Source organism: Eretmochelys imbricata, chromosome 1 (genome assembly GCF_965152235.1).
Source record: "Eretmochelys imbricata isolate rEreImb1 chromosome 1, rEreImb1.hap1, whole genome shotgun sequence".
In the NCBI taxonomy this organism is placed as follows: domain Eukaryota; kingdom Metazoa; phylum Chordata; order Testudines; family Cheloniidae; genus Eretmochelys; species Eretmochelys imbricata.
Genome location: NC_135572.1, coordinates 247,600,367 through 247,623,368, shown reverse-complemented (window position 1 = coordinate 247,623,368; position 23,002 = coordinate 247,600,367). Strand labels below are relative to the sequence as shown.

General features: G+C 46.6%; 2 protein-coding genes across 8 annotated transcripts in view; one reads left to right on the top strand and one right to left on the bottom strand.

Moving 5' to 3' along the window:
- USP18 (ubiquitin specific peptidase 18) overlaps positions 1 to 7,784 on the top strand; it is a 29,237-nt gene extending 21,453 nt beyond the window's left edge. For all 4 annotated transcript variants that reach the window (XM_077826912.1, XM_077826905.1, XM_077826895.1 and 1 more), the window contains 3 exons: positions 1,087 to 1,218; positions 5,303 to 5,352; positions 5,870 to 7,784. In XM_077826912.1, coding sequence (XP_077683038.1) covers positions 1,087 to 1,218; positions 5,303 to 5,352; positions 5,870 to 5,918 — 231 coding nt within the window. In that variant the 3' untranslated portion in view covers positions 5,919 to 7,784. The remainder of the gene's footprint in view (positions 1 to 1,086; positions 1,219 to 5,302; positions 5,353 to 5,869) is intronic.
- A 2,215-nt stretch (positions 7,785 to 9,999) lies between these two features.
- LOC144259294 (aldo-keto reductase family 1 member C1-like) lies at positions 10,000 to 22,394 on the bottom strand. Of its 4 annotated transcripts, XM_077807498.1 has the most exons (10): positions 22,308 to 22,394; positions 19,259 to 19,426; positions 18,023 to 18,139; positions 17,529 to 17,606; positions 14,920 to 15,042; positions 14,204 to 14,313; positions 13,731 to 13,896; positions 11,279 to 11,361; positions 10,779 to 10,796; positions 10,000 to 10,027 (listed from the first exon to the last, which is right to left on the bottom strand). In XM_077807498.1, the coding sequence occupies exons 1-10, from the start codon at positions 22,392 to 22,394 to the stop codon at positions 10,000 to 10,002; spliced, it is 978 nt and encodes a 325-aa protein (XP_077663624.1). The 4 variants fall into 4 exon arrangements, with proteins under 4 accessions (XP_077663624.1, XP_077663623.1, XP_077663626.1 ...); XM_077807497.1 differs by lacking the exon at positions 10,000 to 10,027 and having other exon boundaries at positions 10,754 to 10,796; positions 11,288 to 11,361; XM_077807500.1 differs by lacking the exons at positions 10,000 to 10,027; positions 10,779 to 10,796; positions 14,920 to 15,042 and having other exon boundaries at positions 11,054 to 11,361.
- Positions 22,395 to 23,002: the final 608 nt, after the last annotated feature.

Here is a 23,002-nt window from a genome sequence, read left to right as displayed (position 1 = left end):
AGAGACTCGCAGGTCAGACAGACATTACCCTCAATGTTCTCCATCTTTCTAATAGAGTCATGCCCTGGGCTTTAGCTGTACCTAATGGTGTTCTACATCCTGTGATTTTAACCCTTTCAGGCACTATGCAACTTTTGTGCTTAGACTCTGCTAAACCAGCAAACCAAGACTGTTGCTACCAGGGCCATCTACCACGCTAACCTGACTCAAAAACTTATACCTTCCTTCTTCTGAGACCAGGTTGCATGACTGTCCCAGCACTGCCTTGTTTCCAGCTTGCTACAGAAAAGATCAAGGCACACTCCCCTTATGTCTTATTTAATCACAATTTTGTCTGACAGACAAATTCTGCCTTGGCCTGCATCCCACCCCCCAACTTTCTCGGTATTGAAGCCTCAATGAGCAGCAGAGCTGGTGTTTCACTGTGTGGGAGGCCAGGGTTTGGGGCATCCACTCACAGCAATCAACACAATTGTGCATGCCATGGAAATGTGTTTAGCAGGGATCCCATCTATGCCACTGCAGGAGGGTTTCATCTCAACAGGACAGGGACATAGCTGGTGGATATGTGCCTATGTGAAGCTGCTGGTCAAACTTCCTGCACCCCTCAAGTCATGAGGGAGTAGTAAGGCCTTGAGGTTGCAGTGCTGGCTGCAGATTGGTTTTGTTGCTGTTCCATACTTTGGTTTGGAAAGGAACTTTTCCTTTCTCCCCACCACCTAGTCTCCATGAAACTTCCCTGCTCACAACCGGTTTCTTCGCATTGTGTGGAGGAACCAGGATTTAGCTATAAGAACAACAGGAAAATCTAATCCAATTGGTGATATTTATGAAGCATTTAGCGCCTTGGTATCCAGGCACCTGTTTAGGAGAACTGAATAGTTAGGAAGAATTCTCGTTAAACTGAAGAAAATGGTCTTCATCTTCCAGACAGGGCCATCATTGTCCTGTCGCTTCACTCGACTGGGGAGGATGTTTCACCTTCTCCTGTAGGAAATGGACTTCTGTTAGGGGTGTTTGTCTCTGCTCATCAGCCAGAATTTGGTCTCTGCTGCATTGACAGTATCTCTTTGTGGCTCTTTTTAGGCAGATTGGCAGTATGATCTCTTTGGTGTTGTTGCTCATTCGGGATTAGCCAGCTTTGGTCACTACTGTGCCTACATTCGGAGTCTCACGGAAGGCAGATGGTACTGCTTCAATGATTCCAGTGTCTGTCAGGTGAGAAAACCAGACCCACAACTCTTCTGTCTTCTCTGCTGTGCATTCTTTTGATCTTTAGCTATGTCCACAAAAGAAAGCACCTCTAACTCAAATTGATGTGTGTGGCTAGACTGGTGCTGAGCTCATTTCTCCATCCCATTCCCTTATGGTACATATGTCTGTGGGTGATTTAATGCCAACCAAGCCACCAGAAGTGTCATGCTTTCCTTACACAAAGAGCAAACAGATACTTTCAGTCTGAGTGACATTAATTTTAGATTAGGAGAACAAAAAGAGGAAATAACTAAAATGGTCTCCCTGAGAGAGCACTCCCTGAGAGAGCACACCACACTCTCTTCTTTTAACAACATGCACTGAACTGAACACAGAATGGCTGCCAATTTCTGCAGACAGTATAGTCCTTAGGTGTTCAGGTGTAGTTCGCAGACACAGTCGTCCTGCATTCATACAGTTATTCAATATACCCTTTAGGAAAGGGGTAGATCGAGAGAATGGAGTTGCCTTTCACAGAAGATTATCGGGTACACCCTGCTTACTAGTGGACTTGCAATTATTGGAAGGGGAGGAGTAGAACCTTTCTGGAGAATTGCTGTGCAGTTATCATTATCAATAATTAAATTTGCAGCTGACACCAAGTTGGGGGGTATTGCCAATACAGAGAAGGACTGGAGTATCATTCAAGAAGATTTGGATGGCCTTGAAACTGGAGTAGTAGAAATGGGATGAAACTTAGTAGTGCAAAGCGCAAGGTCATGTACTTAGGGACTAACAATAAGATTTTTTGCTATAAGCTGGGGACATGTCAGTTGGAAGTGACAGAGGAGGAGAAAGACCTGGGTGTACTGGTCATTTTTTGTATGACCACGAGCCACCAATGTGATGTGATGGTGAAAAAGGCTAATGCAGTCCTAGGAAGCATTAGGTGAGGTATTTCCAATAGAGATAGGGAAGTGTTATTACCATTATACAAGGCACTGGTGAGACTTCTTTGCATCTGTTCCAGTCTGAATTCATCTTTCTTAAACATGGGAGACCAGAACTGCACACAGTACTACAGATGAACGGCTACTAAGGTGATTAGAGGAGTGGAAGACCTACCTTATGAGAGAGACTTAAGGAGCTTGGCTTGTTTAACCTAATCAAACAAAGGCTTTATAAATACATCAGAGGGATAAACACCAGGGTGGGAGAGGAGTTATTTAAGTTAATAGCTAAGGTTGACACAAGAATAAATGGATATAAATTGTTCATCAACAAGTTTAGGCTTGAAATTAGGTGAAGGTTTCTAACCATCAGAGGAACGAAGTTCTGGGGCAGCCTCCCAAGGGGAACAGTGGGGGCAAAAAAACCTAACTGGCTTCAAGTCTGAGTTTGATAAGTTTATGGAGGAGATGGTATGATGAGACTGCCTACAATAGCATGTGGCCCATCCGTCACTGCCAGTAACAGATATAATCAATGGCTGGAGATGGGACACTAGATGGGGAGGGCTCCGAGTTATTACAGAGTATTCTTTCCCAGGTGTCCGGTTGTTGGATCTTGCCCACATGCTCAGGGTCTGACTGATCTCCATATTTGGGGTTGGGAAGGAATTTCCCCCCAGATCAGATTGGCAGAGCCCCTGGGGTTTTTTTCTCCTTCATCTGCAGCATGGGGCACAGGTCACTGGCTGGTTTGAATTAGAGTAAATGATGGATTCTCTGTAACTTGAAATTTTTAAATCATGATTTGAGGATGTCAGTAACTCAGCCAGCGGTTATGGGCAGTGGTGAGCTGGAGCCGGTTCGCACCGGTTCGTGCAAACCGGTTGTTAAATTTTTAAGCAGTTTTAGAACTGGTTGTTAACCCGCTTCCCTGCAGGGGGCGCTAGGCTTTGATGGGCTCCGGCCAGGAAGTGATGTAATTCCTCCTCCGGCCACCGGGGGCGGTGCGCTGTGGGAGCCATGTGGGCTGCCTCCTGGCCCTGGGCATGAGCCCTGGCGCTGCTGCTGCTCCCCTGGCCCTGGGGCTCCCAATGCCGCCTGGTGGGTCCCCGGCTGCTCTGCTGGGCCTGGGCTGCGTCCAGTTGCTCTCCCCGTGCGTACCCACCATCCTGCCCGCAGCCAGCCCCTGCCGCACCCCCTGCCCTGCCCGCAGCCAGCCCGACTCCAGCCACCCCTGCACCCTCTGCCCTGCCTCCAGCCCCCATCTCCAGCCACCCCTGCACCCCTGCCTGCAGCCAGCCCCTGCCGCACCCCCTGCCCTTCCCGCAGCTGGCCCCTGTCTCCAGCCACCCCCGCACCCCCTGCCTGCAGCCAACCCCTGCCGCACCCCCTGCCCTGCCCGCAGCCGGCCCCTGTCTCCAACCACCCCCGCACCACCTGCCTGCAGCCAGCCCCTGCTGCACCCCCTGCCCTGCCTCCAGCCAGCCCCTGTCTCCAACCACCCCTGCACCCTCTGCCCTGCCTCCAGCCACCCCCGCACCCCCTGCCCTGCCCGCAGCCAGCCCCTGCCGCACCCCCTGCCCTGCCCGCAGCCAGCCCGTCTCCAGCCACCCCTGCACCCTCTGCCCTGCCTCCAGTCACCCCTGCACCCCCTGCCTGCAGCCAGCCCCCATCTCCAGCCACCCCTGCCTGCAGCCAGCTCCTGCCGCACCCCCTGCCCTGCCCGCAGCCAGCCCCTGTCTCCAGCCACCCCTGCACCCTCTGCCCTGCCTCCAGCCACCCCTGCACCCCCTGCCCTGCCCGCAGCCAGCCCCTGCCGCACCCCCTGCCCTGCCCGCAGCCAGCCCCTGTCTCCAGCCACCCCCGCACCCCCTGCCCTGCCCGCAGCCAGCCCCAGCCGCACCCCCTGCCCTGCCCGCAGCCAGCCCCTGTCTCCAGCCACCCCCGCACCCCCTGCCTGCAGCCAGCCCCTGCCGCACCCCCTGCCCTGCCCGCACCAGCCCCTGCCGCACCCCATGCCCTGCCCGCAGCCAGCCCCTGCCGCACTCACCCCCCTGCCCTGCCCGCAGCCAGCCCCCGTATCCAGCCAATCCTGCACCCTCTACCCTGCCCGCAGCCAGCCCCTGCCACACCCCCTGCCCAGCCTCAGCCAGCCCCTGTCTCCAGCCACCCCAGCCCGCAGCCAGCCTCTGCTGCACCCTCTGCCCTGCCCACAGCCAGCCCCTGTGTCCAGCCAGCCCTGCACCCCTCTGCCCTGCCTGCAGCCAGCCCCATACCTCCACTCAGATCCTGCCCTGTCTCCAGCCAGCCCCACATCCCCTTGCCTCCAGCCAACCCCACCCCCTCCTGTCTCCAGCCAGCTCCGCACCCCCTGCCCTGCCCTCAGCCAGCCCTGCACCCCCTTGCCTCCAGCTAGCCCTGCCTCACGCCCCTGTCTGCAGCTGGCCCCCACGTCCACTGGTGCCCTGCAGTTCCCAGGGCAGTAACCCTGCACACCTGCTTCAATGAGGGGGGCAGGGAGCAGCTGGGACCCACACATGTGCACACCCTAGGGTGACCAGACAGCAAGTGTGGAAAATCAGGCCAGGGGGTGGGGGGTAATAGGAGCCTATATAAGAAAAAGACCCCAAAATCAGTACTGTCCCTATAAAATCGGGACATCTGGTCACCCTAGCACACCCCCAGGGAGTGGCAGGGACCCACACGTGAAAGGGAGCTCATTTGTCATTCAGGCCTATCTTTTTAAAAAAGAACTTGAGGCAGGGTTAACATACATCCGTATTTTCCCGGACAGGTCAGGCTTTTTGGTTCTTAAATCAGCGTCCGGGAGGAATTTTTAAAATTTAAAAATTCCTCCCGGGAAGATACAGACGTATGGTAACCCTGTTGGTACAAAAAATACATACTGGGGCACATCCCGTAAATGAGAACTTTTTATAGGGAACCAGTTGTTAAGATTTTGGCAGCTCATCACTGGTTATGGGTCTATTATAGGAGTGGGAGGGTGAGATTCTGTGACCTCTAACCCTAACTCTGCAGGAGGTCAGTCTAGATGATCACAATGGTCCTGTCTGACCTTAAAGTCTGAGAGTCTATCCTGTGTCTAACCACCACTCAAAAGAGTTCTTACCAGCACTCTCATGTTTGATTCACTGCAGGTATCGTGGGATGATGTCAAATGTACCTATGGAAACTCACATTTCCACTGGTAAGGGGGTGTATTTTCATTTATCTGGTGGTGCTCTGGGGTAAGGAATGGGGTTAGTGGTGGTATGAAAATAATTTCAATTGTGTTTGTCTGGAATAAACTTGGGGGAAGGAGACAACTTCTCACATGGCCGTGGTAATACACTATTACCTGGCTGTAGCAATACTGTACAGTCACAAGTGTGTGAGCAAAAGCGATCTTTCATTGTTCACCCCCCATTGCCTCCCAGTCTCTAAAGAGAGCGAGGTGCTAAACACTTGAGGGTGTTATAGTCAGGGTCTCTCTCTCTCCTCCCTCTGCACTGATAAATCATCAGAGAGTGAAAGGTAGAAAGAATCCATGCTGCCAATATAGCACCTTTACTCTGTCACAATTACAGTGCTATCTGGAGTCCAAAAGGAAGGATGAGGTCACCTGACCCTGTGGTAGGACAACTGAAAAAAAGCTAACTTTGGGGAGTGTGTCTAACTACAGCCTGCCTCATGCACACATTTGTTTTGCTCTTTTCTTCTGCTAGGGGTGAAACTGCATATCTCCTGGTGTACATGAGAAAGAATCCCCAGTAGCCTCATCCAGGCCTGCTTCAGGGACTTGGGGGCTCTACGCAGGCCCTATCCTATTTATGGAATCTGACAGCCGTGCTCCAAGAAGAATATCTACAAATCCATCAGTACGGCAGAGTGGGAGACCTGAACTCAGCGGCGACACATCACTGTGTATAGTGTGTGTATGGGGGAATGGGAAGGTTCTGTGGGGGCATGAGACCGCCCCCGTGTTGCCTCTGCCTCCACCTCCTGGAACTTGATATGTATGTAGACAACAGAGAAGAGCAACCACCTTCCTCTTCCTGCTCTCTGCCCTGTGCTGCCCACAGAACTTGCAGGCATTCCTCCCTGCCTGAACAATCCTCAATCAATTTAGTAAGTGTTCAAATCAAGACCAACAAAAGGAGCAACGGAGTTGGGATGCACAGTCCCCCATGCGCCATCAGGGTGGGTGGCGCCAGGGTGGGATGGTGGTTAGGGCTGGATCACCTCACTTAACAAGAAGTTGGAGAATTATCGGTCACTTTTTGTTGGGGGTGGGGGAAATAATGACACCCCCAAATCGTCTTCCTGTTGATATGCACCTCGGAGGCTGCTGCTGCTTCAGTGCACCCCCAGCAGCAGCAAGCTGCTGTTGCGGATGCATTGAAGCAGCAACAGGGTCTGCTCCCTCTTTCCCACTCTCCTCTGAGGTTCTCGGGCTGGAGGGAGCTCCATCTTAGCTGCCTGGCGCTGAGCACCACATCACCACCATGTCGCAGCTCCTCTTCCTGATCTTGAATATGCCCCCCTGACTCACCTCAGTGAGTGGTCTGCAAAGCAGGCAGCGGGAAGCACTGGGTCTCCAGCAGCAGGGAAGGAGAAGCAGCCCCATGTAGCGGGGCAGGTGTGTGTGGGTGGGAAGGGGAGAGCTCAGCCAGATGCCCTGATGCATCCTCCCTTTCCACACTGCACAGACACACAGCCAGGGGTAGCTACTGCCTCTTGCTGCTGGGTGTCCCAGTGAGAGAGGGTCCAAGAAATATGGGGGGGCTGTGTGCTGCCCCCCCCCCCAAAGCGTTGCCTCTGCCGGCCCCCACCAATTGCCATTGTCTTTTTCTGGTGGCTGCTGCACAGAAATTGTCATTCTCACTCATGCCTGCTGCTGCCCATGACTGTGCTCTGCAGACTGCCTCTCAACCACGCTTCCTCCTGCCTTCTAGGCTGCACAAGAGGGAGTGGGTCTATGAAGAAAATGAAAATCATCTTAATCAGCAGAAAAAATCTTTATACTATGCCACATATTCATGACCTCCTTGTGCCCTTGGTTGAGCTTGCACATTGGCTCCAATGTCAGCGTCATGCAGTTGGAGGGAGGACTTGGGAATTAGGAAGGAAGCGGATTGGACATCAGTGACAAGTAAAAATCAGAAGTACACATATTTATAAAGTCTCATCATCAGGTACACGAGCTTTCACATTTTATCGGTAGAGAAAGATATCATTTTTGATTAGGACCACATTTTACAGTGCTCATGTGCAGCTAGTTCTGGGAACGAGACAGTGACATTGGGCAGTGCTGCAGAGACTGCTTTCTGTACCTAGACTAGATCATCCTGGAATATCTGCACTGGCGTTCACGTCATATCTGATAAGAATAAGTGTAGTGCTGACTGAATAGCGACACAAGCTGTGTTTGTTCTGTCTTGATTGTTATCATGATGAAATTCCCAAGATCATGCCCATAAGTCATAGATTTTTTTTTTTCTTATGTATATTTTAAATGGGCTTTCAGGATGGGGAAAGGGCAGGTGAAAGAGTGAGAGTGTAACTGAGAGACTGATTATAGTTAATTAGCAGGTAATTACACCATTGTATGGGCAATCTATTCGGTTCTACTGCATTTTATTTGAAACTTGTATTAATATTATAGTAATATACTAATATTAATAACAGTTGACAACTTACTGCTTGGATTCTGTTAAAGGGTATTCTCTGCTGTGATGGACTATGAATCAGAGGCAGGTCAAGCGTAACTTGGGCCTGGTTTAACTAAATGTTTGCCCTTCTCCCCAGCTTCCTTTACACCCCGCCCCCGCCTCTCACTGACAACCATTTCTTCGCTTCTGGCCACCTGCCCCGAGACACACTTCCACCTCAATCAAGGAGTCTCTTCTCCACTCCCAGAGCAACTGAGCTGCCCTCATTTCCTTCCATGGCCTGGTATTTGGGGATATATCTAGATCACTTAACAAAACTCTGCTGTTAACTCCCCCCCAATTTACCACCACCAGTTTCATATGTGTATGGAACACACACAGCTGTGGTCAATTCACTGTGGAATTAGAATGTTAAGATACTGGGCCCAATTCCTTTCACTTACATGATTTTCACACCAGCACAACTCATTTGGCTTCAATGGAGTTACCCCTTTCTTACACTGCTGTGAGTAAATGGAGAATGAGGCCCAGTATTTTTTGTGTGGAGGGCAATTACCCACAAAGCCATGTTAATGGTGCAATTGAAACTGGGCAGAAGTTTAGAAATTCAGTATTTTCCCCACAGCAGTAAGGTTTTCTTTACATTCTCATGCTGAGCACTTGGAGGTACTATGGGGTACATAATGCAATGCAAAGCCAGTGCCGCTGTCCATCACTGTGGATGCACAGATTTAGTATTTTGTGTTACTGGACTGCAAATATATTGTGTTATTATATATTGAAAGGCCATATTATGATGCATAGGCTAAGAAGCCTGGAATTGTGGTGGCATCTCTGACTATAAAACATTTGACTTGTGATTAAAATCCCATCCTGAATGCTGCATTAACACATGAATACATCAGTCTCACAAAACATAGTTCTACAGAATTAGGAACAGAATCAAAGAAACTCCTCTCATTAAAGACATGAAGCATGTAAGACCTCAGGGATTTCATCTCTTCACAGCAAAACTAATTTCCATCTTAACAGGGCAGAAGTCTGTGTGTAGAGGACAGGTGCCTGTCCCTTACTTTACTTCTTATCTTTTAAGTCCCCTTTCCTATGTCAGCAAAAACGAGGAGCAGTCCTTGTGGCACCTTAGAGACTAACAAATTTATTTGGGCATAAGCTTTTATGGACTAAAACCCACTTCATCAGATGCATGGAGTGGAAAATACAGTAGCAGGTATATATACACAGTACATACATCCACCAATGTGATATATGCCATCATGTGCCAGCAATGCCCCTCTGTCATGTACATTGGCCAAACCGGACAGTCTCTACGCAAAAGAAAAAATGGACACAAATCTGACATCAGGAATTATAACGTTCAAAAACCAGTAGGAGAACACTTCAATTTCCCTGGTCACTCAATAACAGACTTAAAAGTGGCAATTCTTCAACAAACAAACAAACAAACAAAACAGACCTCAGCCAGAAACTGCAGAACTGGAATTAATTTGCAAACTGGACACCATCAAATTAGGCCTGAATAAAGACCGGGAGTGGATGGGTCATTACAAAAACCAATGTCCCCATACTAATTTCCTCCTACTGTTACTCACACCTTCTTGTCTACTGTTTGAAATGGGCCACCCTCATTACCACTACAAAAGTGATTTTTTCTCCCTTGGTATTCTACTATTGAGAATAGGCTACTTCCACTTTAATTGAATTGTCTTGTTATCACTGACCCCCCACTTGGAAAGGCAACTCCCATCTTTTCATGTACTGTGTATATATACCTGCTACTGTATTTTCCACTCCATGCATCTGATGAAGTGGGTTTTAGCCCACAAAAGCTTATACCCAAATAGTTTTGTTAGTCTCTAAGGTGCCACAAGGACTCCTCGTTGTTTTTGCTGATACAGACTAACACGGCTATCACTCTGAAACCTGTTTCCTATGTCAGAATTTCCTGGTAGCCACCAGAGGGCAGCAGAGCCAGCCAGCTGCTTCCCTGAGAATTGCAGATTGCTTTAAACCCAGTGTGACCAAGCCCCTTCTTGTCAGCATATAAAAGAAATGGAGGAAAAGCAAAAGAAATGGGTGTAGTGAGAGCTTTTATTACTATGATGGAGTCAAATGAAATATGCTAAACATGTCTCTAAATGGAGCTCAGAGCTTCTATTTCCTCTTCATTTAGTTTGACAGATACTGGGACATCTTTGTTGTGAGGGCAGAGGATTGTGTTAAGTGAAAATTTGTGCCTGATGAGTTCAGTGAGATGCTAGCTGACACCAAACCTGAGCATCCTCCACTCCCATGGGAGTGCTCCAGGACTGAGCCACAAATGAGTACCTGATGTTTGAGAGACAAGGGGGGTGAGGTAATATCTTTTATAGGGCCAACTTCTGTTGGTGAAAGAGACAAGCTTTTGAGCTTACACAGAGCTCTCCTTCAGGTTGCATAGGCTATGTGTAACTCAAAAGCTTGTCCCATTGACTTACAGAAACTGATCCAATAAAAGATAATACCTCACCCACCTTGTCTACTTAAAATCCTGGAATTAACAAGGCTATACCACCACCTAATATTTGGTTAGTCACTAAGTTTTTACATACTAGCTTGGCTGAGATTTTCAGGAGGCACGGTTCATTCCAAGGGATTAAGTTCTAGCAGCTCAGAATGAAGACAAAATATTTATGAAAGATCGGGGCAGGAACTGATAACTATATTCAAAATACCCCTTTTCCCACTCAGGATTATCAAAAGCAAGAAGGCAAGTCATTGTAAGGATGAGATTTATCTCCTTACTGTGTAGGTTAAATTACACAGTAGAGAAGGTGATGGCAACAGTGTTATAAATGGTATTTTCCCTCTAGAATTGGCCCTAAGTATAGAGCATTATTACTAGTTGCTAACAACACAGGAATTGCAAATGGATCCTCTTTAATAGTCATCAGCAAATGGATACTCAGGATGGTCCAAAAATCTAAAAAACAAAATGCAGATAACAGCTGTTTAATTTCCATGAAATATCCCCATGCAAACTGCAAGCAGTTAAGATGTGACATCCATATTTGCATTATGCAAACTATGCAACACTTATGATAATCATCAAGGATTATTTAATATCTGTATAAAAGGATATAACCGGAATTAATAGGATGATGAAGACAGGTCTGACTGTCAGGAAGAGCTTCCTGCCAGTGAGATCTTTTCAGCGTCCGACCACAGCAATTACTGAAAGCCACTCCAAGAACTTTCTAGTCTGTGCTGTCTAGGGAGCAAAAAACTGATGGTGAGTCTTAGATTCCAAATTTCCACTGCCTGCTGCATTGCAGGACCTGCAGGAAGGTATCAAACCTGACAGTGCTGTGAGACTAGCCACAATCTGTCTTTTGTCCGGCTGTATGGCCCACAGTTGATTTCTGCACACTTAAAAATTCTTAAAACCCGAGTACTGCAACTCACTGTTGACACAGGTCATAGCGAAGGTTTTGGTTCAGGCTATCAATGGCTTTCATGTCCTCCTCTGTCAACTGGAAGTCAAACACCTATCAGAGAAAAAAATGCTAATCATCAGATTTGCCTATGGGATGGACCAAATTGGCCCTTCATAAAGCAGGAAGGGATTTCATTCGTTCTAACATGCTTGTCATTGAGAGTGTCAGTCACTGAAATAATAATAATAAATAATAATAATAATACCTATTTCTTATATAGCATTTTTCATCAGTAGATATCAAAGCACTTTCCAATCTTTATTGTGTTTATACTCACAACACCACTAGGAGGTAGGGAAGCATCTCAATCATCATCCACATTTATAATGGAAAACAACACTCAGGCAGAGAGAGAGAGAGAGTAACTGACTTGCCGAAGGAAGTCCATGGCAGAGTAGGGAATGGAACCTGCAACTTCCACAGCCTAGTCCAGTGCCCCAGCTACTGGACCAACTCCCTCTCCCAAATGCAACCTAGTAGAGGATGATTTCAATCCACTAACCCAGGGGTCGGCAACCTTTTAGAAGTGGTGTGCCGAGTCTTCATTTATTCACTTTCATTTAAGGTTTTGTATGCCAGTAATACATCTGAATGTTTTTTAGAAGGTCTCTCTCTATAAGTCTATATATTATATAACTAAACTGTTGTCATATGTAAACAAGGTTTTCAAAATGATTAAGAAGCTTCATTTAAAATTAAATTAAAATACTGATCTTACTCCCCTGGCCTGCTCAGCCCACTGCTGGCTTTGGGTTCTGTTCACCTAGGCCAGCAGCGGGCTGAGCGGGGCCGGTGGCCGGGACCCTGGCTGGCAAGGGGCTGGCAGCCAGAACCCCAGACCGGCAGTGGGCGGAGTGGGGCCGGCTGCCAGAACCCCAGACCAGCAATGGGCTGAGCAGCTCAGCCTGCTGCCGCTCAGCCCACTGCCGGTCTGGGGTTCTGTCCGCGGGCTCCTGCCAGCCAGGTCCCGGCTGCCAGCCCCTCTCAGCCCGCTGCTGGTCCGGGGTCCCGGCCCTGTCCACATAGAGTAGGTACCTACCTTCTCCCTGGTTCTACCCATTCTCTTCCTCTCTCTGCACTGAGCTGAGGGTGGGAGTGCGCTAAGCACAGGGCTGGGGGTGAAGGAGCAGGCTGGGGGTTGCGGTGTAGGGTCTGGCCAGGAGCTAGAATGAGGGAGGGGGCTCAGGGTTGGGGCAGGAGGTTTGGGTGTGGAGCGCTTACCTGGGCAGCTCCCATTTGGTGCGAGGGGTGCAGGTGGGAATGTGTGTGGGGTGTGTGTGCAGGAGCTCCCGTTTGGTGCTCAGAGTGGGGATGGGGATGTGGGGGGTGCAAGAATCAGGGCATGGGGTGTGGGGTGGCTGGGTATGTGTGGGGGGTGCTGGAGTCAGGGCTGGGGTGTGTGGGGGGCGCAGGGGTCAGGACAGAGGGCTGGGGTGCTCCCAGCCCCCTGCCCTGAGTGGCTCACGGCAGGGGGCTGGAGGGGATATGCCAATTCCACCCCCTTCCCCAAGGTCCCCGGAGCAGAGAGCGCGCTGTGGGTCCGCTTTTACCTCTCCCCTCCATAGCAAGGGCTGTCAGCTGATCGAGAGGAGGAGGGGCAGGAACCCAGCACGCTGGGGGAAGAGGCCGGGGGAGGGGGAAGCTTGCCTGCCTGCAAGGAGAGAGCGGTGGGCGGAGGGTGGAGAAGAGCGGGCTGGGCAGGGCAGGATTTTTAATGGCACGCTGCTGTCTGCCAGGGTAGGCAGACAGCAGCGTGTCCTTAAAAATTGGCTCGCGTGTTGTCTTTGGCACGCATGCCATAGGTTGCCGACCCCTGCACTACCCTCTGGGTTATGGGCCCAGCACACTGCTGCTAGAAGTGTGTCTGCATGTGCATCAAAGGCCAGATACTGAAGTTCTCACCCAATCGTTACTTACTGAGGACGATGTGAGTTTGCCCAAGTCAGGATTGAGTAACAATTGAACTGAACAACTGAACAGAAACTAAGTAAAGACCTCAGAATTTGGCTCTAGATTAGCAGAGAAATTCCAGACAAAACCTCTTTGCATGAATTAATTTGTGTTGCCTGAGTTGCTTATAGGTTCACTTGGTGATGAGAAACATGTACAGGATAACACTTTGGCCTTTGTCCAACAAATCTCTCTCTGAAATGTCCCTTTATAACTATGCAACCTTTATATTGCAGTAGCACCCAGTGGCCTTAACCAACCTGGGCTTGAATTGTGCGAGGGACTGTACAAACACAGGGCAAATGACAGTCCCTGTCCTAAGGAGTTTGGCTATATGCATGGAGGTGCCGTCAGTCCTCAACTTGAGAGGCCATGTCCACGTAGGGCAGGAACTAAAAGTGGTATTTTACATCCACTATTTTCAAACTTGCGAGTGTTTCTAATGGTATTTCTCCTTTCCACCGCTTTACCTTGAAGTTGTCTTCAATACGCTTTCTGGTGAAGCTCTTGGCAAGGACCACGACACCACGCTGCAGCTGGTAACGCAGGGCTACTAGAGCGGGGCTTCGGCTGTATTTTTTGGCCAGAGCGTTCAGTACTGGATCCTCTAGCAGAAGTGGAGTGCTTTGATCCACCCTGCAAGGGAATACAGACACGGAGTGAGTGTTTCTGATCTCGGGATCAGTGAGAGCTGAGCCTGTTGGAAGCAATACTTATTTATCATCAGATATTTAGCAAACTTATTAGGCCAAATTCTCCACTGCCTGTCTCCTTGTGTGGTCATTTATATCTGTGCCAAATGGGTGCAAAACACAGCCATGCCAATTTGTTAGCATGCTATGCCCGCTTTCCACCCATGTAAATGACCACACAAGATCAAAGTAGTGGAAAATCAGATGCATTCTTTTAGTAATGAGACTCAACAGTCAGCTTCTTTCCTTACCATCTCTCCTCTCTGTGAGATCCCAAGGCACTAAAAGCCACCAGCACAATATTTTTGGATTTGCAGAACTCCAGCAATTTTCTTTGGTTGAGGTAAGGATGACATTCAACCTGAAGCATTAGAAAAATGGAGATTTCTGATTGTACAAACAGTGACAGTCACACAACCCGCCCCATTATCTCTATCCTACATGTCCAAAATGGCCTTCAGTGCGGTGACCGTTGTTCAAGGCAGGCATATTTATTGGTGCCTGTAACTGCATGTCCTGAGAAATCTAAATACCTGACTGCACCTGCAAATCAGCTCGATATTTAAAAGGGTACCGTTGTAGGCGAAAAGAAATGTGCCTGCAGTTAAGCAGCTGAAATATAATTGCACACTTAATATTGGAAGCCTCACTGAAGCTTGGCTAAAAAACAAGAGTTTTTTCCAGAGAAGAAAGCCCCCAAGACAGGAGTAGATTTTCTTATACTTTCCCTTAAAATACAGTCTGATTTCTATGGAATTTCATTACTATCTGAATCAGTGTTTCCAGGAGAAAGGAGAAGCACAGCAAAGTGCAGAGTGACCTGGCTTTGCCCCACTTGGCTTGGGTTGTCCTCTAGCCCTTCTCTCTCTCCCAGGCTCTGCTGCATGACTCTTGTTTTCCAGTTCTCTTTATGGAGTCACAGCGAACCTTTCTGGGCCTTCATTTTAGCTGAAGCTCAGAGTGTTACCTGGTTGCAGACAGGTTTGTACTTGAGTCCAGGTTTGTTCAGGATCATCTCCAGCTGTCTGCGGTTGAAGTTGGACACTCCAATGGACTTCACCAAGCCTGCATCTTTACATGCCTCCATGGCCTGGGAAAGAAAATATGGTCAGGTCCATTGTCACTGCTGCCTATAGCATGAGTGTCTGCACAATGCAGCTTGCGGGACTGGCGCCTACTAGCACAGACTAGAGACTGCTTTGCTTTTTTGCTGTCATTGCATTACTACCCTACAGAGATTTGTTAGTACACTCAGTATTGCCAACCCCAAGTGTTCAAAAAGCACGAATCAGGCCCTAAAATATCATGAGACTGGTTAAAAAACCATGAGACTTAAAAAAGGAGGGGCTCTTTTTATTTACCTTTTGGTTTTTGAACCTTTAGGGTTTACCTGAGTCATGTTTAGAAGCTTCTCTCCAAACTCATGGGGGTTTAGAAAGTTACTTGTTTTGTTTAAATGAAAGCTGAGATTTGCACACAACAGCAGCATTCCAGGAGTTGTGTTTTAAGAAAAATAGCAAATATCATGAGACTCACAATTAACCTGTGAGAGTTGGGAAACCTGGGCATTTCAGTTCTGACCTAGAACCCTCCTGTGTCATCAGTCCTGGATACAGCTGGGAGGCATTTTTCCGACAAATAGTTTACTTGACAAAAAAGGTAATTTCAATCAACCCAAAACTATTCGAGAACTGGACATGAATAGTTTTGGCAATTCACAAAATGGAGAGGAGGAGAGGGAATTGTGATGATGGTGATGCGGCCATTAGGGTTACCATCTTAGAAATGAAAAAACCCCAGCACACACACCCCACAAGGCAGCTCCGCAACTCCCCCCGACAGCCACTCATCGTATCTAGAGAGATAACACATATAGACAAGACTGATAACATTGTACGTCTCCTCACGCTCGCTTGACAGAAACCCTCTCTCGCTCATATGCGCGGTGCACTTGTGTGTTGGTGGGCACTGGGCAGGCAGCTGTTGTACTTTCAACAGTTTTGATCTGTTGTCGCTTAAACTGTGCAAGTGGGAACACTGAAGCATCTTTAGCTGGACACAGAAACTTTTAACATCAGATATCCCAGTGTATTGTGATGATAATGCAAATCTTTAGACCCACATAAAAAAACCCGGCGGATTAAATGATTTTTCTGGCAACTGGCAAATCCATAAAAAAACCTGGCCAGGTTGGCCAAATACCAGCCAGGTGTTAACTCTAGCAGCCACCCCCTTTAGAACGTTTAGCCTAGTGGTTAGGGAACTCACCTGGGTTGTGGGAGGCCAAGGGAGAATCCCTGCTTTGGAACAGATCAAAATGGACTTTTTCAATTCACAGAAAACTCTGGAAAGCTTCAGTTCAACCTGAGCCATTTTTCCCCCTTTTTTTGGAATTTTCCAAATGGAAAGATCTGTCATTTACCTAGCTCTAGTCCCAGGCCTCTCACGTGACGACAACGTGAGTTTGGATGAACTATGGTTTGCCTGCTGGTTTGCCGGAGCAGTGCAAAGTAGCTGGAAAAGGGCCTGAGGATTGAACACCCTAAGTATAGGTGGTGTACATCCCCCCTTTACAGCAACAAAACAGATACAATAGTAAAGAAAAAAGCTAAGAAAATCAAGGATAATTCTTCCTCCATTTTCTTTCTTGCCCCTCCCCCTCTTTCCTCCAGGAGGTTTCCATGGCAGCCTGAGACCATGTAATTTTTAGGCCTGGTCTACACATGGTTTTTGTACCAGGTATAACTATCTCAGTTAGGGGTTTGGGTTTTTTTTTAACCAAAACATTTGTACAAGTAAACCCCCTGGTGTGGATGCTGTTATACTGATATAAGGGTGCTTAATATTGGCATAGCTTCTTTCCCCCAGAAGGGAGATAAGCAGTAACATTTGTGTTTAGAGAAGCTCTTTGTTTCTTTTAGAAAAACAGCATCAGGAGGGACCCTGTCAACACACCTTAGTCATCATTACTGGACTAATAACAGAACTGCCTTGTATCTTAACATAGTCTTACAAAAAGGGTGGTCAATTATTTTTTTGTCAAGGTTAAAATTTCTTGGTCAAGGTACAGTCAAGGTCCAGACTCCAGCGAAACATTTTTCACTCTGTAATGTTAACAATGATAGTAAGTAAATAAAACGATTCCAGGGTCTGTTCAAAAGCATCTAGCTGCCCAGTTTTGGCCCACGGCCCGCTTACTGACTGTTTCTGCTTTACAATATTCCATGCTTCCAGTCTCCCAGGTGAGTAATATTTTTCTGCAGGTGAGTAGGATCATAGGAACTACCATACTGGAGCAAACCAGTGGCCCACTTTGTCCTGTTCCAAGAGTGACCTCTACCAGCTGCTTTAGAGGAAGATAAAAGAAATCCACAATGGACAGCTATGAAATAACCCAGCTCCAGGAAAAGTTTCTTCCTAAACCCCTCTTAGAATTTAGCTTATGCCCTGAAATAGAGATCTGATTTTTTGTTTTCTCATACACTCATGGGTAAGTAGATTTTGTGCCTGGCCTGGTAAGTTTTCATTACAGTTTTGCATAGGTGTTTTCATGTTATACTTGTACATGATACCCACCTCCCATGTGGCACAAAGGTCTACGTTATCAAAAATCAATTTTCCATTTCCATCCACCGGGCATAAATCATCTCCAGGCTTAAAAACAAAAGAAACAATATAATCAGATAAACTTCCCCTTCGGTATGACACTTGATGTGAATTGCTTTCTGGAGAAATTCTGGAAATATATTAAGCTATTGTGGCATGTCAGTAACTCAATATTCACAGCACATTTAACCTTTATTATTAAGTGCAAAGTTCTTTCTGAAACCTGATGGATGTTCAGTCCATCAGTTTCCTTGATTACCTCTGCATCCCTAATATAAATGAAAGCCCATTTTACATCTGATCTGGAAGAAATATACATAGGGAAATTGTTTGGTATTGTAAAGCCCTTTGCTCCTTACAGCAATGTCTCTGAATCAAGCAGTTAACATTTGGTCTGTCTTAAAGCAAAAGGGGAACAGTGGGGACGAGATTCTCCTGTGTTCAGACAGAACTTTTTTTTTTACCTTTAAAGATAGGGGTGTATGAATAATATAGAGATCAATGTAGTCAAACTGCAGGCTCTTCAGTGACTTTTTCAGGGCTGATTGGACCATCTCAGGAGCGTTAAAGGTGCTCCAAAGCTGTAAAGAGTGAAAAGAGAATAAGTGCCATCAGAATCGTAGGTTCACAAGGCTGATTCCCCAAATAACTTTATTCTGCTATATCTCAGGCATGAAATATCATGGTATCTACAGGTTTCAGAGTAACAGCCGTGTTAGTCTGTATTCGCAAAAAGAAAAGGAGTACTTGTGGCACCTTAGAGACTAACCAATTTATTTGAGCATGAGCTTTCGTGAGCTACAGCTCACTTCATCAGATGCATACCGTGGATACTGCAGCAGACTTTATATGCACACAGACTCTGTGTATATATAAAGTCTGCTGCAGTATCCACGGTATGCATCTGATGAAGTGAGCTGTAGCTCACGAAAGCTCATGCTCAAATAAATTGGTTAGTCTCTAAGGTGCCACAAGTACTCCTTTTCTTTATGGTATCTACAATATATTATGCATTATTTTATCCAAATTTTAATTTTAATAATATACAAAGTCTATGTGTGCCCAACATTTAATTAATGTTGCATCATCATACCCTGCAGCACGAAAAAGTGAACATTCATACAGGAACTCTGTCCTCTACGGGCACCATGAGGGTAGAAATTGGAAACGACTAATGTGTCTTTCAAGATCAATTTAATCCAGTCTCGGACCACAAATAACGCACCAATCCTAATTATATGGCTATTGCACGCATAGTTACAGTTACCAGAGTTAAGATCGTTTAGGTGCCTAACCTGTGTATTTCCATAGCTTACCATATTTGGATTTCTTTCAAGTGTAACTTTAAATCTCTGTCACCTGGTCTGTAACGATTGGCTTGGGGATAATTACAGCATCCCTTCTAATGCTTTTACCCTTAGGTTACTAACACGTACTCTCCCTTAACTTCAGTAAAATATAGTTTTCATCTGGTAACTGTATATAGGCACCATGCCTGCTAAAGCTCCAGCTGGCACTAAATGCATTTAACACTTTTCCCGTGGGATTAGCACCTGGTAACAAGAGGGGTGTTTCAGGCAAATCCTGTCAGCCTGCTACAACTTGTACTAACCCCTTCACTAAAGTCACTGTTTTCTTGCTGCCGAAAGGCAGCATAGAAAGAAGCAGAGAACGAGTGATGGGATTTAGAACAAAATTACCTTTCCTGTGTAAAATATGTCCTCTCTTTTGACCGTTCCATCTGCAATCTTCTCTCGAATGGCTCGCCCAACCTCTTCCTCATTCTCATAGAAATAGGCTCCATCTATATGGCGGTAGCCAACTTCAATGGCCACCTTTACAGCCTCCTCACACTTACTTTTTGGAACCTATGAATTAAAAACAGAAAGCTTCAAACATGTCTGGTTTAGGGATGATATTTTAAAGTGTGGTTCCAGTATCAAAAGTGACCGTGTAAAAATGTCACCTTCTTGCTCAGACGCTTTCTCTGTGTGTATTCACACTCACCTCTGCTTACGTTAGTGAAAAAAGTAAATTTGCCATTATGGAAAAGTCCTATAGAATTTAATAGACAATGACCATAGTTCTACAGAATTTTTAAACCAATCTACACATTCTATAGAACAGATGTAATTCTCTAATAAAGTCTCACATTGGTTTAAAAATGTTTCAGAAAAGTGATACATTTCTATTACATTCAATAAGCTTTTAGACACCATTTAAAGAACTCTATTTAATTGCTAAAAAATCTTATTACTTTCATCCCTATTAAATTCTATAGGCCAATCTATTAAAGATAATGGGATGGCACAGGTGTCACTGAGACCAGAATTTGGCCTTCACGATCCTTTTACTGATGATGATACATAAGAAGAAAACAACACAGCTTGCCTCTCATGTTGAATGTCAATTTCACAGCCCTAGCAGTCAGAAAATACATTTTTTAGTTGTAAATTGACCACATTTAATCCTGAAATCACTTGAAAGACAATAATATGGAACCACACTGTAATTTTTACAGAATCCCTTTTCAAACTAGAACCACACTTTTAGTCACTAATCACCTAAAAGTGAGGGGGCAAGTTCTGGCCTCATTTACACCAGTGCAACCTCCATTGATTTCAGTAACCTTTGATTCATCAGAGAGTATCACAAGTTAAACCATTGGAATGCTGATAATCTGCACAATGAATCAATGTCTCAGGTCCTTATTTATCTGAGTCAATGAAAGTTCTTCTTGAAGGACTGAATAACAATCGAGAAAGGAGCAAAAGGTTTGACCCACGCAGTCCCCTGATAGGTGAACTTTTCAAATAAGATAAAATGTCCAGGATTTTTGTGGAGCAGGTGTTGCAAGCTCAGAAAGAGCTGTCTCTGTTCCCTGATTGGTCCCTCCTCTGCAGCTGCATCTGCCAGATTCTGCCCACGTAGGCCCCCACTCCCAGACCTGGGAAGGAGGAGAAGCAGGGAGGCGCTGACTGATGGCTGGCACCACGTCTTGGACCTATGCCAGCTGCCCTGCCACCGTGACAGGGAGCAACAATGCTCCCCACCTCAAGGTGAGGCTGCAGGTGCCCCCTTGAGCCCCACCCAAATACCCCCTCCAGTACACACGGCCCCCCCAGCACCCCCCAAATACCCCCTCCAGTACACACACCGCCTCCAGCACCCCTCAAATACCACTCCCAGTACACAGATCCCTCTGCCAGCCACAAAAACCCTCCTCTCACACACCCCAAGTACCTCCTCCAAGACAGGGGTACTGGAACAATTTGTATAGAGGGGGTGCTGAGAGCCATTGAACCAAACTGTAACCCTGTATATGATGGAAACCACTTCAAGCCAGTACCCTAGTTCCAGCACCTATGCTCCCAGTACACACATCCCTCCAGCACCCCCCCCAAATACCCCACCACAGTACACACATATCCCTCCAGCACCCCCCAGCTGTACCCCCCTGCAGCTCCCCCACTCCCGAGGCAGTGTCCTCTTTTTGGGAAACTGAAAGATGGTAACCTGTACATGAGTGAGTGTGACATCAAAGGGCTTTTGCATGGGCTCAAGAGCCTGCCCATGCTCATTTGATTTCAAGATTTGGGTCTTGGGCAAGTTCTTTTCTTCAGTTTCCCCATGTATAGAATTAGGATAGTGATACTTACCTTCCATTGCAAAGTGCTTGGGATCTATGGGTGAGAGAGCTGTAAGTACAATATCGTGATTTTTAGTCACTACTAATTTGGGTGGACTCTGAACCCGGGAGTGACAAAGAGATAAAAGGTTTTGTATCCCATTACCTAAGTCCCCTATTCTTTTCAAGGTCAGTCTTTGTTTGCTCACCCCATGAAGCAAATACAGTTTTGAATGGTGTCAGCACATTTATTGTTTATCTGGCACAGAACATGTATTTACATGTAGCTACACAATCAGAGAGTGAGAGAGAAGAAAAATAACAGATGCTGCTGGCAGACTCTGAGCAGTAATTAAGTTACAAATAAGATCACCAACTTCTTCTCCCTCCTCACTCAAAAGGGACACTCACCTGTCATCAGCTTAGTATTATCGTTGGAGGGATGTTCCTGAAATACAGGGTAGTGCTGAGGGCACATGTCCTGATTGAAGTGCATAACATTTTGAATGGCCCAGAGAGGATGACACAAAATTACTCAAGAGAGTAAGAGGGTGAAAAACAATGGAGCATAAATTAAAGCTCTGAAAGTCGTGTAGACATGCCTTTAAGCACAGCATGTGGAATTCAGGTGTGGAATGGACTCCCCAAAACAGCAATAGGAGCTGCAGTTGTGAACTTACAGGCACTTAGAAGATACAACACAATAGAGAACAAATAGCTGGATTCCAAATATTGCAGTATAGAAATCCTTAACAAGTGTATAAAAACTACCTGGTATAGAACAATTGACAGTTAAATGAGGAAAGAACTGGAATAGCAAAGCAAGCAGCAGGTCAGGACTGATGTGTGTTGCAGAGAGGCTGTGGGTCCATGAATGGAACAGCTAACCTGATGGCAAGTCAGAGATGAAGTGCACTGCAGAACTGCATGGGGCCCATTGTTGGAACCGCAGAAAGTGCTACATGCCAGGATGGAGAGCTCTGTGGAGGAAACTGTACAGTGCCTACCCTCACTATCTAGATCTTAGTGCTGTCAGTCGCTCATTTTCATGCACAGCACCAAACTTCATACAACAAACACAAATTTCCTACTCTGGAATAATCTATAAAAGGTTTACTCACTGTATCGGGGGCATAGGTACCAAATCCGACCACAGGAATTCCGTGCCCATCATTCATTTTCACAGATGTATCTTTGCAGAGCTCCATTGTCCTCCACTGAATGGTTTATGCTGGTTCTTTTGTGAAGCTTGAAATGTTGCTATACTTCTGCATAAGCCAGTGAGCAAATGCAGCCCCTGACTGAATATTACTTTTATTTACTGAGGCATGGAGACTGATAGAGTAACCAAGCCTATAACTGCAGTCTCCAAAGGGGTCAAAAATGCAACACAAACCAAGCTGGGAGATATTCTGCATTGCTTAATACAAGGCTCAAAGATTAGTCAGTTTTTGTAATGCACATGCTCGTGGGGAGCGGGGTGGGTGGGAGAGGGTGGGAGGGCAGGAGCTAAAATTTAATCTGATCACGCTGGAAAAACAGCTGCAAAGAGGAATTAAGGTCTCCTCTTTCCTAAAGCTGGAAAGGGGACAAAGAACTCTTTGAAATTCATTCTCTCTTTGGCACTGAAGTTGTTTATCACATCACTGGGAAAATATGACCCCAAGCTGGGACATTAACACACACATTCTCCTAACTATTCTCCTTATAGTTTTCATTGATAAAGGAAAGAATTCCAGGATAGTATTCCATGCATGGAAGAGAAGAATGAGACCCTCACCCCCACTCCAACCCCTTTGTGCTGGATTAAAGACCC